The 12,572-nt window shown below is 40.3% G+C and overlaps 2 protein-coding genes across 2 annotated transcripts; both read right to left on the bottom strand.

Annotated features, from left to right (window-relative positions):
* Positions 1-2,495: 2,495 nt before the first annotated feature.
* Positions 2,496-5,158, bottom strand: LOC112176535 (elongation of fatty acids protein 3-like). The gene is made up of 2 exons (XM_024314503.2): positions 4,920-5,158; positions 2,496-3,806 (listed from the first exon to the last, which is right to left on the bottom strand). Exon 2 carries the CDS (start codon positions 3,711-3,713, stop codon positions 2,934-2,936), a length of 780 nt encoding a protein of 259 aa, XP_024170271.1. The 5' UTR covers positions 3,714-3,806; positions 4,920-5,158; the 3' UTR covers positions 2,496-2,933.
* Positions 5,159-5,375: 217 nt separating this feature from the next.
* Positions 5,376-11,673, bottom strand: LOC112176534 (protein RETICULATA-RELATED 1, chloroplastic). Its single transcript, XM_024314502.2, is given in 9 exon segments — positions 5,376-5,869; positions 5,872-5,954; positions 6,778-6,942; positions 8,034-8,339; positions 8,424-8,522; positions 9,259-9,374; positions 9,494-9,586; positions 9,701-9,865; positions 11,182-11,673. Coding segments are annotated over 9 exon segments (1,566 nt in total). The 5' UTR covers positions 11,527-11,673; the 3' UTR covers positions 5,376-5,675.
* Between the last annotated feature and the right edge of the window lie 899 nt (positions 11,674-12,572).

Here is a 12,572-nt window from a genome sequence, read left to right as displayed (position 1 = left end):
TAGGGGTCATCATGGGCCAGGTTAGGGCCAGCCCTACCCTAAACTTTAGGGCTTAGGGTCGGACTGGGCCAGGCCTAGTCAAAGTCAACAAAATTTATGGTCGGGTAGGGTCGGGCCGGGGCTTAAATATGCTAACCCTTACCCGCCCTAAAAGCCCGATCTATTAGGGCCAAAAGGGCCGGGTCGGGCCGACCTTTCTAATAGGGCCGAAAAGGGCCTTATTTTGTTTAATAAAAACAAAAACTTACATTATTTTTTTTCCCTCAAAATGTAGCTCAATGGTTATATAGGTAATATAAGACATTGTTTTTAGTTGATCATATTTAATATATGTGTGTGTGTATAGGAATTAACTTATAACATTTATTAATATTAGTTAAGGTGGTTATATTCAATAACTATCTCTCTAAATCTCCTAATATTAATTTTAATGTTCTACTTGAAAACCAGCGAGATTTTCTCTCGACCCTAGTCGCTCTCTCCTAAACCCTAGTTTCTGTAGTCAGTGTCTCCCGCTGTCCTTGATCCTTCCTCACTTTGCCATGGCTACAATAGACGCTGTCACTGCCAGTTTTGCTGCCTCTCTGGCGCTGGCTGAATGGGGTAAAGCCCCGAATTTGGGAAATATTGGAGGAGGTCCGGTTCGTCGCTCTGCTCAATCTTTTCTTCTAGGGAAACCACTCACTCGGAAACCGGTGGACTCCAACACCTTCAAATCCCAGTTCTTCTAGACCTGGATGGTGGAGAAGGACTTCGGCATCCAAGAAAAGGCGGACAACAGGTTCCTCTTCTCCTTTGATCTGATCAGGGATCGGAACAAGGTGCTTAAGGGTGGTGTTTGGTGCTATGACCAGGTTCCGGTCTGTCTGGAGGAGTATGATGGTATCACCCCCATCGCTGATGTCCCTTTGAAGTATGTAAGGTATGGGTTAGGGTTTCGGGTATCCCTTCTCTCTACGAGGAACCCGACAACCTCATTCTCATTGGAAACCTTCTGGGCGGCTATTTGGATTATGATAAGAGAGAGTTTCGCAAAGGTGTTGTGCGCATCTTCTTTAAACATGATATTTCGAAGCCAGTTCTTCTAGAGCGTAGGGTTTTCTTGGCCCCTAGCGAAGTGTGAGGAGGCTGTGGCTCTTTCTAATCCTAGGGTTGTGAATTTTGGTGGCAGCCCTTCTTCCTTGGGCGGCTCTTTTGCTTTCTCTACCAAGAATCCCCATGAGTTACCTATGCCTTCTTCCTCCTTGCTGACAAAGAAGAAGCCAGTTATTCGACGTCTAGAGCGTTCCACCATTGAACCTACGGATCCTGAAGGTACCGTGCCCAACACGGCAGATTTGGAAGGCACGGATCATGAGGGTGCTTTGCCAGACATGGCTACTGAGGTGTCCTCGGTGGAACCTTCTGATTCAGGAACAAAGGATCTTCCACCGGCCTCCACCATGCAAGTTGGTCAGAAGCAAACTTTGACCTATAAGAAAAGAGGTCGACAAGAGACAGTTGATCCCTCTCCAAGAAATTCAAAACTCTTTCGGGTGGCAAGCTTCTCACTCTGCATGCGGAAGCTCTTGGTTTGACTGAAGTTGAGGATGATGTCGCACTTGTGACAATGAAGAAGAAGTTGGGCAGACCGCTTGGTAGCAAAAACAAGGGTTCCCGACCTCACAAGAAGGTGGTTTTGACCCCTTTGCGTCTTACCTACCCGGCTGCTACTACTACTCAGGAGATTGGCCCTAAAGCTAAGGGTAAGGGGAAACTCTAAGTTTTGATGTTTCTATGCCTAGTATTTGTTTTAGAGTCTAGTGCTATGTAAGTTAGCTACTTTAATCGTACACAAATTGAGGTCTCTAGGCGGTTTGGTTGCTATAGCAAGAGCTTATATAGTTTTGGGTTTTGAGCATTTAGCTAGGCACTTTAATAAGTGAGCGCATTTGTTTTCAATGAGGGTACTTATCATTTGCTTGGCAACTTGTGCTAGCTAGATCTGTTGGTATGAGACAGCTTGTAATGTATGTGCCTTCTGGCCATGGATAAGTTAATGAAGTTATCTATTTCCCAAAAAATATTAATTGTTATGTAACAAAGAAAATAAAAACTAAAGAAAACAAATCTTAAGAAATTAATTACAAAGAAAGAGATAAATTGCATATTATATAAAAAAGAGAAACATAATTAAAAAATAGAAAAAATAGAAAATTATTAGGGCTTATTCGGCCGGGCCGGGTTTCGTTCTTATGGCCCACACCCTACCCTATTTTAAAAAGGGTCGGGCAGGCCTATCCTAATGCAATGGCCGGGTCGGGCTTCGGCCCTATGGGCCGGACGGGTTTAGGACCTAAGGGCCAAATGATGACCCCTATTCATACCCATGTCCTCTCACACACTTAAAACACGATCCGAGTACTCTTACCGTATTGCCACTATCCTTCTCAAATTAATTATTTCTCATTTTTAGTATGAGAAATTCATAAAAGTATCCTATTTTATATGAAATATGTACCTCACTATCTCATTACAGTCCAATGATCGTACAAAACTGAAAATTAGATTAGAATTAGACTACATAATGGTAAAATCCATATCGTATACCCATTGCTACCCTTTGTTCTATGCTTTACTGCTTTAGGCCTAAATATTACATCGAGTCGAGAAATGAACCCAAGTTAGAGACATCTATGTATCTCCACCAAAACTTCAACCTCCAAAAATACACATAACAAAGAGACAAAGATAAAAACAGTTTGTACTGTGTACTGCAGAAACATTATCCCACAGCAGGCAAGCATCTTAATTAGGTGCCAAGATGCTAGTTCCATCCATGAAAACAAACACCAAAGCTCAACAGAAGCCCCAAAAAAAAAAAAGAGTGAATCAAATTGCAATTTCTGGTGCATCTGTGAAATGGGCGCGGAAAAAATCAGATAAAATATGGATCATGACCGTTTATCCTTTGGACCCGCATAGCTCTTGCCATGAAAGTCAAGGAAGAGAGCCAAAAGCGAGGCATTGAAGACGGCATTGAAGCACCATCCCCATATTCCGGAGCAGCCGGACCCGGAGAAATGCAGGTAGAGCATCCGACCCGACACCGCAAAGCTGAACACGAACTGGACTATCTGGCAGTCCGTGACGGCCCGCTTCCACCTGGGGCGGATCCCAACCGCGCAGAGCATGTAGTAGGCGTACATGAGCACGTGCACGGAGGCATTGGTCACGAGCGCCACCGGGAAGAGGGACTGGCGAGTGTGGAGCCAGAGGTAGCACATGACGAGGACGGTGGCGTGGTGGTACACGTGGAGGAAGGAGAGGCGGCGGAGGGAGCCACTGAGGATGATGAAGAGGGTGTCGAGGAGTTCGAGGATCTTGGAGAGGTAGAAGACGTAGGCCCAGAAGAAGAGGGGCCCGGTGGGGTTGGTGTGGGGGGAGAAGCAGAGGGTGGAGGAAGGGGAGGAGAGGATGGAGAGGGTGCAAGCGACGGCCATGATGAGGGAGAGGAGGAGGAGGGTGAGGTTGTGGAGGGCTGAGATTGGTTTGAGGAGGGCGGGGTTGAGGGGGGAGAGAGGGAGGCGCGTGAGGAGCAGAGTGAGGGAGAGATAGGAGAGGAGGGCGAGGATGAGGAAGAGTGGGGTGGAGGCAGGGGTTTGACCCTCCGTCCATGAGAAGTGGAGGATGCTTGGGTGCTCTACTAGCCAGTATTGGAGGTTTGACTTCATCACGCGCCGCCGTCAATGTGAAAGTCGTTGGTACTTGATCTAGTGACGAAAAGCAGCGCAACTGGGGAAAGGTTGTAGACGACCTTAATTTACCTAAAAAAACAATAGGTTAATGCGGTTCAGATCTCGCCACGTAGCGTTATCTTTAAATGTAGGACCCACAAACTTATCCAAGGGTGCCAGTATCAAGGCAGCCATGGAACAGCTAAACCGATCACAAAGTGTTCAGATTCAATGGGGTATAATAACAAAAAAAAGAAATTAAGTTTTAACTAAATAATTATTTTTACCCTTTTTCACCTTGTAATTTAAATCCAACAACAGTTTAACACAATTGAGTAGAGAGTTGGTTGAGTATATGAACAATAATACTAATATATGCGAGAGCCTATTACTATCTGTTAACAATGGAAAAAAAAAAATTGGTCTCAACTGAAAAAATGTCCCAAAAGCCCTCCTAGTGAGGAAAAAAAAAATTAAGTTTTAACTAACTAATTATTTTTTTACCATTTTTTACTTTGTAATTTAAATCCAACAACAGCTTAACACAATTGAGTAGAGAGTTCATTGAGTATATGAACAATAATACTAATATATGCGAGAGACTAGAGAGTATTACTATCCGCTAACAATGAAAAAAAAAATTTGGTCTCAAGTGAAAAAGTGTCCCAAAAGCCCTCCTGGTCACAATAAGAGGGAGAAAAAAAAATTATCATGACAACCCGTCTTTCAAATACAGACGGGTAAATAGCAGTGGCGGATCTAGGATTTGAAAATGGAGAGGGCTACGTATTCATGTGTTTCTTTGGACGAAGCCCAAAAAAAATTTTTAGTACAATTATGCACAGGTGTGGGAATACAAGAGTGGGGAGATGAGAACCTAAGAGTTCAAGTGTTCAAAGATTAAATTTATTAGTTCGGAATTTAGGCCTTTTTGGGAAGAATGAGAATTTGTGATGGACGGAGAGAATGGGAGAGCCACAGAGGAGTTTGACTTTGATAATTCAGGTGTTCGAGTGGGCTTCGTTAAACAAATATACATATAAACAAAAAATATACATATATATATATAGTTTATTTTTTTTCAACCCAAAAGTTTGAGGAGGGCTTGAGTCCTCCCCACCTCATACCTAGATCCGCCCCTGGTAAATAGAGTTACTACATAAGCAATTTCACATTCGACAACATGTAACCAAATCGACATACAAGCAATCGACCAGAGCCGATCCATCGCCAGTTCACCATGCATCCCTTTTGCGTCAGAGGAAAGGCCACCACCGGACCAAAAAGATGAGAGATTTTCAAACACAATGGAAGCCGCAGCTGGGGAGAGAGCCATACGGTTATGAAAAATAGAAAACGCTTGAGATGCCTCTATGATATTTCATCGTAATCATATGATTGAAGTAGAGTAAGAAATCGTGAGCTTTACTTTCGATATTGCTAATTCTGGCTCAAGAAAAGATGGGAAGATCTCAAAAACAAACCAGAAACCACACAAGTCTGTCCTTAGCTGAGTTTCAGATGAATTTCCAGTTTTACATGTGTCGTATATTTGCACTCATTAATCCCAGTCTCACTGAACACCTCGGAAATACGAATTTCCATTTTCACATAATTTGGGGTCATCAAGATATTCTGAAATATGACAATGTGGCCCTACTAAAATCAGAAACTGCAAATATTTCACTTATTTTCAAAAATAAAGTTTCTACCTAAAACTGAAATATAGCAATTCACTAAACTTCTGAGGTCAACACATTACAATGAAATGAAGAGGAACTATAGAAGCAAAAATGAGAAATCGGTCTCCTTATATTCGTCATTCAGCAATCCTCTACCAGAGATGTCATCAATTACTGCACCAACACCTCCTACACGCTCTTGTTTAAAGCTTTGATGAGCTTGTTGTGTCCCCCTCAGGCAACAAAATTGGGCTCTGATGGTGATTCATTAGTTAAACTATGCAGCCACCTTCTTCCGGACAATCCGCTTTCTACGTGTCTTGGGGGCTGAAGATTCCCCCTCACCAACAGAGTCATCATTCCTTTGTTTAATGCCAAGGAGCCCAAGTCCAGATACAACAGCATTCTTTGATATAAACCATTTTGGAGAGGACCGATCAACACTCTCAGAAGGCCTACTGTAAGCCTTCAAAGATCATCCGACTGAACCAGCGGATCAGCCTCCACGCCAAGCCAAGCCAACCTTGATCTCTCACCTAACTGAATATTCAAAACCCTGTGTACATTACCCAGGATGAGTCAGATGACCGCCCAAATATACGTGGACATATGTTCGCCAATTCAACAATGTAAATCAAAGACCTAATAAACACATTACTGAAATAAACAAAATAAAACATTTCATCTTGATGCCCTCATGATGGGGCAAGCATATAGGGAAGGATTAGAAAGAAAGAAAGAAAAAAAAACATGTGTAATAGTGCTGCACAATTAACTAGGAATCCTAACGTGACTATAACATGATCCAAGTTTTAATCAATTCCAAAGCAAAGCACACCAACACTGTCAAAAAAAAAAAAAATCGGAATGTTTCTAGGGTATATATATTTACTTCTTGAAAACAGTTATGGGACAATTCCATAGTGCGTCCAATGATCCAAACAATATATTTTCTACACTCACAATTACTGCTAATAATTTGGTCATCTACTTCGATAAAGGATTCAGTGAATGCGCATATTATTGGACCACATTATTGGGTGGACAACAACAATGTTGTCCATTTCCTTTCTTAGAGGGATCCTCTTCAAAAAGGGAGTCATCAGACTCACACCACAGGAAACAAAAAATTATTCAATCAATTTGTGCTGCCAAGAATATGAGTGACGAGTTCTAAGTACATTGGAAATGGTAGCAAGGGATTGTCTGGGGAAAAAAAAGGTAGAAGTGGACACAAGGAAAGTATCTAGCACTTCTCATCTAAATTCTTCTAGCAAAGCATTTCTTAGCCAGATATACTAATGAAAAACTGGAAGAATGTCTATGTATGGAAGGACAACACTCTTTAAATGTAAGGTACCGAATATAGAAAAGCATACCTGAATGCCGTGCTTAGAACCAGCGCCACTCCAATAACATCAAAATGGTTCATCACAGCTCTATCAAATCCACATAACAGCTGATATCTCAGATTCGCATAAAGTCCTAGGAAGGCACCATAACCAAGTGCATTTGCTTTCACACTAGGGATCGTTACCGATAACCTGTCAAACAAGTTGACAATTGCATTGGAACTAAAGATGAAAAAGAAAAGTAAAAGCGTAAGCATATGAAAACTAAGACTCTAAATCTGCCAAATATTTATAAACGAAGGGAGGGGAAGGGACATCTTAAGAGGATTTTTCTTATAAAAAATAACTCTTTCAGTGGAACACTTTCACCATCTTTTTTGGTCACTGACCCCTTCACTATTCAAAACAAAATATATGTATACATCATTATATCTCTCCAAGTATTGCAAAACTTTTTCTCACGAGTATAAAACACCTAAACAACCTATTACAAGAAAACTTCCATAACTCCAAATAGGAATATTATATTGAAATCAAAATATATACTTATAACCATAGAAACTAATAGTGAAAAATTACTCCTGCAACTCCCAAAATATATTGCTGGAAATCATACCCTTAAATGATAAACTTATGGATTTATTCTCATGTTTAAAAAAGCAATACATGACAGCACAGAAAACGTAATGCAATTAAATAGCTATTTTACAACAAAATCAAAAGCTGTAAAATGATACTTTCTTAGTGCAGATGTGAACTAACAATAAAAATAACAATGTTCAAATAATTTTCAAACCAAGGACTTTTTTTCGAAAAAGGAAAAAGATGCAGCCATTACATACAATGTTACTAAAGTAAAAATATCTCAAGTACTGAGCCATACATCCAAGTATTGAGACTACATTCTTTTTATGCCATATAAACTTTCTTTTAGTGGATTATTTTATAATTTCATAAAGAAAATTCTTTTTCAATCAAAGTAATTTCAACATGCTCATCACCCACTTATTGAATTTAAATAGCTATAACCAGGTTATATCTGCTTTTATAGTACAGATTCCACTGTTTAAATGGTTGAAAGGCAAAAAAAAAGCCCCCAAAAAAAAAAACACAAATAAGACAAACGTGCCAAATATCAGGTAAAAAGGTGGCATGAATTAAACAAACTAAATTGTTAAACTTTTACCATAGACTTTAGTATTTGATGAAAAATCTCAGATTTTCCTTTATCTCTGTTTATTTCGCTATGAAAACAATAATGGATGACAAAACCCTCTACATACCTTTCCTCCTTTTTATGTGATAAAAAGTTTGATAAAGCGCCTTGAACTGCTCCGGCAGATAGTCCAACCATACACAACTCAGCAGCCTTATAGAAGAAGGAATGAACTCTCCTTGGCAGGTCGAATTCCCTCATTGGGTAGCTCTTCTCAAATATATTGTTGGGGAGCTTTTGCAATGTATTTTGCAAATCAAACCTGAATGTGTTCCCATATGAACGACAAGGAGCAAGTGACCAGACAACAACAGCATTGCATGCTGCTACTGTGAGCACATTTATAAGTGCCAGATCCCATTCTTGCTTTATCCTATTAAATTGAACATAAATCTATCAGTAAGTATTTAAAAGCTTCAGACTAATTTCATGCCTTTGCCATAACATGAACACACACCTTTCCTTACGAGTCTTTACTTCCCACCAAACTGAGCAACCAATCGTCCCAACCTGCTCTAACAGAAACCTATACAAGAAAGCAGGATCTGCAAGCATTCTGCACAGAAAATTAGTTTACACATCAGTTCTAAGGACTAAAATAACCACAGATGGTTATTAAGAATTCAATGGACAGTACAAAGATAAGCACCTTAGAAGTAAATCAAGAATTATGGGTATAGCATATTCATTGAATAAATAATCTAAAAGTTATTTCATCAATCAGTAAATGTCATCACAATTTTGATAGGGAAAGTTAACTCCAGGCACCCATCTTTCACTTGAATGCCTTGAATCAAGTAATACAACCAAAATGATGATATTACGCAGACGTTGCTTACTGTATAAACGAAATATTATTGGAGTGAAACTAAGGGAGTACAAAAATCAAACACTACAATTATAATATCAATTAATACAACCAGACAGATGATGTCATAGTTATACCTATGGCGTGTGAACAATCCTTCTTTTATATGTCCAAAATTAAAGCATGTGTTCAAAGTAAAACAACATAAAAGATGTCAGGTCGTTAAGTACAATTTCTAATGGACAAGTTGTCACCTGAAACAGTACACCCTTTGAAACTATAGTAGATAAGCAACATAAATTAGTCCAGCAAGTAGGACCTAAATTGTAAATCAAAACATTATAAACAGAAACTGGTCCTCCAATCAGTGAATTTGGCCCAAGAAGATAAATCTAAAGTGATTACCAAATTCTAAATAAAAATTAGGCAGCAAAAACATTGAAATGATACAATTTCAGTGAATGTAGGCCATAACAAAAATCACCTGCCAATGAATGCCCTTGATACCCCATCAGGAAGTGAACGAGAAATGAACCTAGTAGTGGTTGGTCTGGCATTGGTTGCTAAGAATCTTACCATTTGAGCGGAGCTGACCAATCCCTGGAGGCAATGTTTGAGTTAGTGTCTTAGCTGAAAGTGATTCTTTTTCTATTAAGTATTAGTAGCACATAGTCTAGCTTAAATCTTTTCAACCATAAGTGATATAAGAAATACTGCACCATTTCATAAGCTTGCCGAAAGCCGGCAGGTAAATCCATCATTGTCTTTTGCCACTCGTTCAAAACTGCATCTACAAATTTGCGATCAAACAGCTGGCGAAAAGATTGACATCAGTACATCTAAAAAATTCAATTGACGTCAGTACGTCTAAAAAATTCAATTGACACCAGCAGGGCAGAAAATATTGTTTAAATTAGATTCCCAACCTCTTCAAGAAACATGCGTTTTCTAAAAAGGCCACCCTCATCCCCCTCATCACCGTCATCAAAGTCATCAAAGTAATCATCATCATCGCCATCATCGTCACCTCCATCACCACCTCCATGATTTATCTTCTTTCCAATATCTCCACCACCTCCCCCAGTTTGCAGCTGCAAAATCAAACATTAGCATCCTCATAAAACAAAATAACCGAAAACAAACAAACAAAAACTATACACAAAAAAGGGAAGTAAATCAAATGCAGTAAATCAAATGCCAGTTTAGATATGGCAAGAATTGCTTAATCAAAGCAGAGTCCTGAACTGAACGAAAGTAGATAGCCAACTATCTGACACAGTCAAATTTGGATGATTGGAAGGAGACATGTTGGATAACCAATGCCTAATAAGTGGAACACAGAACAACAAGTTTTGGTCCATGAATGACTGGCAACAAAAATGGAGGTAAATGATGCATACCATTTTATATATATGGTAAGATTGCTATATGAGAGCAGATCCTCAACTGGAGTAGAGTATACGCACAAGTGTCTGATGCCAGTCAACAATTTTGGATGAAGGCAACAACAATTTTGGAAGACCAGTGCCTAATAAGTGCGACAAACTACAAGTGATTCTGTCTACGAATTAGTGGCCTCTTTACTTTTTTAGGGTACGAGGATCTAATCATAAGCCATACATTATAAGCCTTAGTTTAGTTGTGTCAAGTATATTTACAATATTTTGTTCTTGGTTCTTTTATACTAAAAGACTTATTAAGAAATTAGAAGAAAAGGCCTGAGTAGAACTGTCCCAACTCTGAAGGAAATGACGCCCAAAGTGATTCCCAAACATATCCAAGAAGCTATCTCCTCACCTCTAGGTCCCTAAATATCATACTCCTTTTAATCTACGCCTCCTAAATCAATGGAATGGATAGCAGGGGACCTGCATACTATGAAGATTGGACAATCTGCATAAATGATGAAAACAGTTGCAAACATCTGTATTTCCCACCCAATAGCCCTCCCACAACTTTACTTAATTGCCTGCTGATAAGTGTTCTGGTTTCGCTTTTCCCTCCCTTCTTTCTCTATTCTAAATCACACAGCACACTCAACTCTCTTTAAAACAATTTGAAATTCCAATTTCAGCAAAAAAAAAGTGTTTTCACATAAATCATTTCAATTAGGAAACAACAAAACTCCTGAATTTCATAAGTCACCTGGCCACCAATGGACTAATCAATTCCTTCCGTTTTCACTGGAGAAAACAAATTAGCTTAGTGGTACTTTTGTAAATATTTTGTTCCGGCACTGAATTTAACCATCCTATATTCAATATCCTAGCACAACTTCTGTTCCAGAGTATCAAACTTGAGTATTCCCAAAGCAAATTACAAACCAGACCTCACCGAATTCGAATTAACAATTTAAAAACTGTGTGTATCTTCAGTATTTTAGGAAGGAGATGAGAGTGAGACTGACCTCAGGGCTAGACTTGGATTGCTTCTGAGTCATATCCAGCTTCCCCTTCTCAAGCGTCACGGCACCAAAAGCACCGTACTGCCCCTTCATAACCGGACCGAACTCACGGCTCGCGGCCGGCGACGACGACGGCGCCACGAAGCAGCGCTCCAACAAGGTGGCCGACTGCCCCTCCACCGAGTCGGAAGTAGACGGAGACGCACAGCAGGCCTTGACCGCCAGACCCCGCCGGAGCTTGAGCGGCTGAGCAATCATCGGCTGTAGGGGCCCCGCCAGCCTGGGCTTCTTGGGGAGCTGCGTGTTCATGGGCATGAATTGAGCGGTGTGGAACACTGCGTGAGACATTTTCGCCTCTGTGAGAAAAACCCTAACCCTTTGCTATTTTATTTGTGCTATTCTTCTCTGCGGATTTTCTCTCTCTAAAGCTAGAGAGAGAGAGAGAGAGAGAAAAGTGAAGAGAGGGTAGATGAATTGGGGGGGGTGTTTTGGATGAGAATGAGATAGCCGACGACAACCCAATCCGAAAGCGAGGTTTCTTTTTTATTTATTTATTTAATTTTAATTTATGAAAATAAGGCCGTGACCAGGTGAGTTGACAAGGAGGGTTTTGACTCGGCCGGCCCGCTGGGATTGTCTAACAACTTGTTAGTTGTCACCGCTTCGATGACAGACTCGTACCGGCTCGTCATACTTATTAATCACCTGTGGGTCATCACTCATCACTCATCAATAATCACTAATCACAAATTCACGATCACTATGCACGTCGGCAATCGGCATGTACATAGAGCTTAACAGAAAATAGAAATATTGAGAAAATTAAGTGTGGGATTGCCTAAACTTTTCTTTGCAAAAATGACTGCTCTTATGGCACATTTATTTACTTGTAATGGGAATAGAAATAAATAAATGATTGTGGTGTATGAGATTTCATGCGTTTACTAACATATATAGGTATAAGAATGATTCCAATGCATGAGATTTCTACGTTTATTAACATATATAGGTATTATAATTAATTGTTAACTCTTCTCTACTGTAGAAGCGACAAAGAGGCTAGGGTTTTCGTCTAGGTTTCGGATTTAGGGTTTCTTGCTTTCTCTTCGTTCAGCACCTTACTGCCTCTAGATGTCTGAGGAGGTTTATGCTAGGTTTGCGACCGCGCTGGCCATCACCGACAATGGCCGGGTTTCATTTGGTGCCGCTGGAGACGCTGTTATCTCAGGGAACTCTTATGTTGTGGGTTGTATAATTGCAAGCAAGAAGAGGCCTGATCCCAAGGCCCTGATTGGGACGCTGGCTGCGTTATGGAGACTGAGGAACCGCCTCTCAATGAAAGCCCAAGGGGATAAGTTTGTGTTTGCGTTTCATCAAGGCGGAGGAAGGTGAGC

Source organism: Rosa chinensis, chromosome 7 (assembly GCF_002994745.2).
Source record: "Rosa chinensis cultivar Old Blush chromosome 7, RchiOBHm-V2, whole genome shotgun sequence".
In the NCBI taxonomy this organism is placed as follows: domain Eukaryota; kingdom Viridiplantae; phylum Streptophyta; class Magnoliopsida; order Rosales; family Rosaceae; genus Rosa; species Rosa chinensis.
The sequence above is the reverse complement of the archived record's forward strand: the minus strand, read 5'-3'. Positions and strand labels throughout refer to the sequence as shown.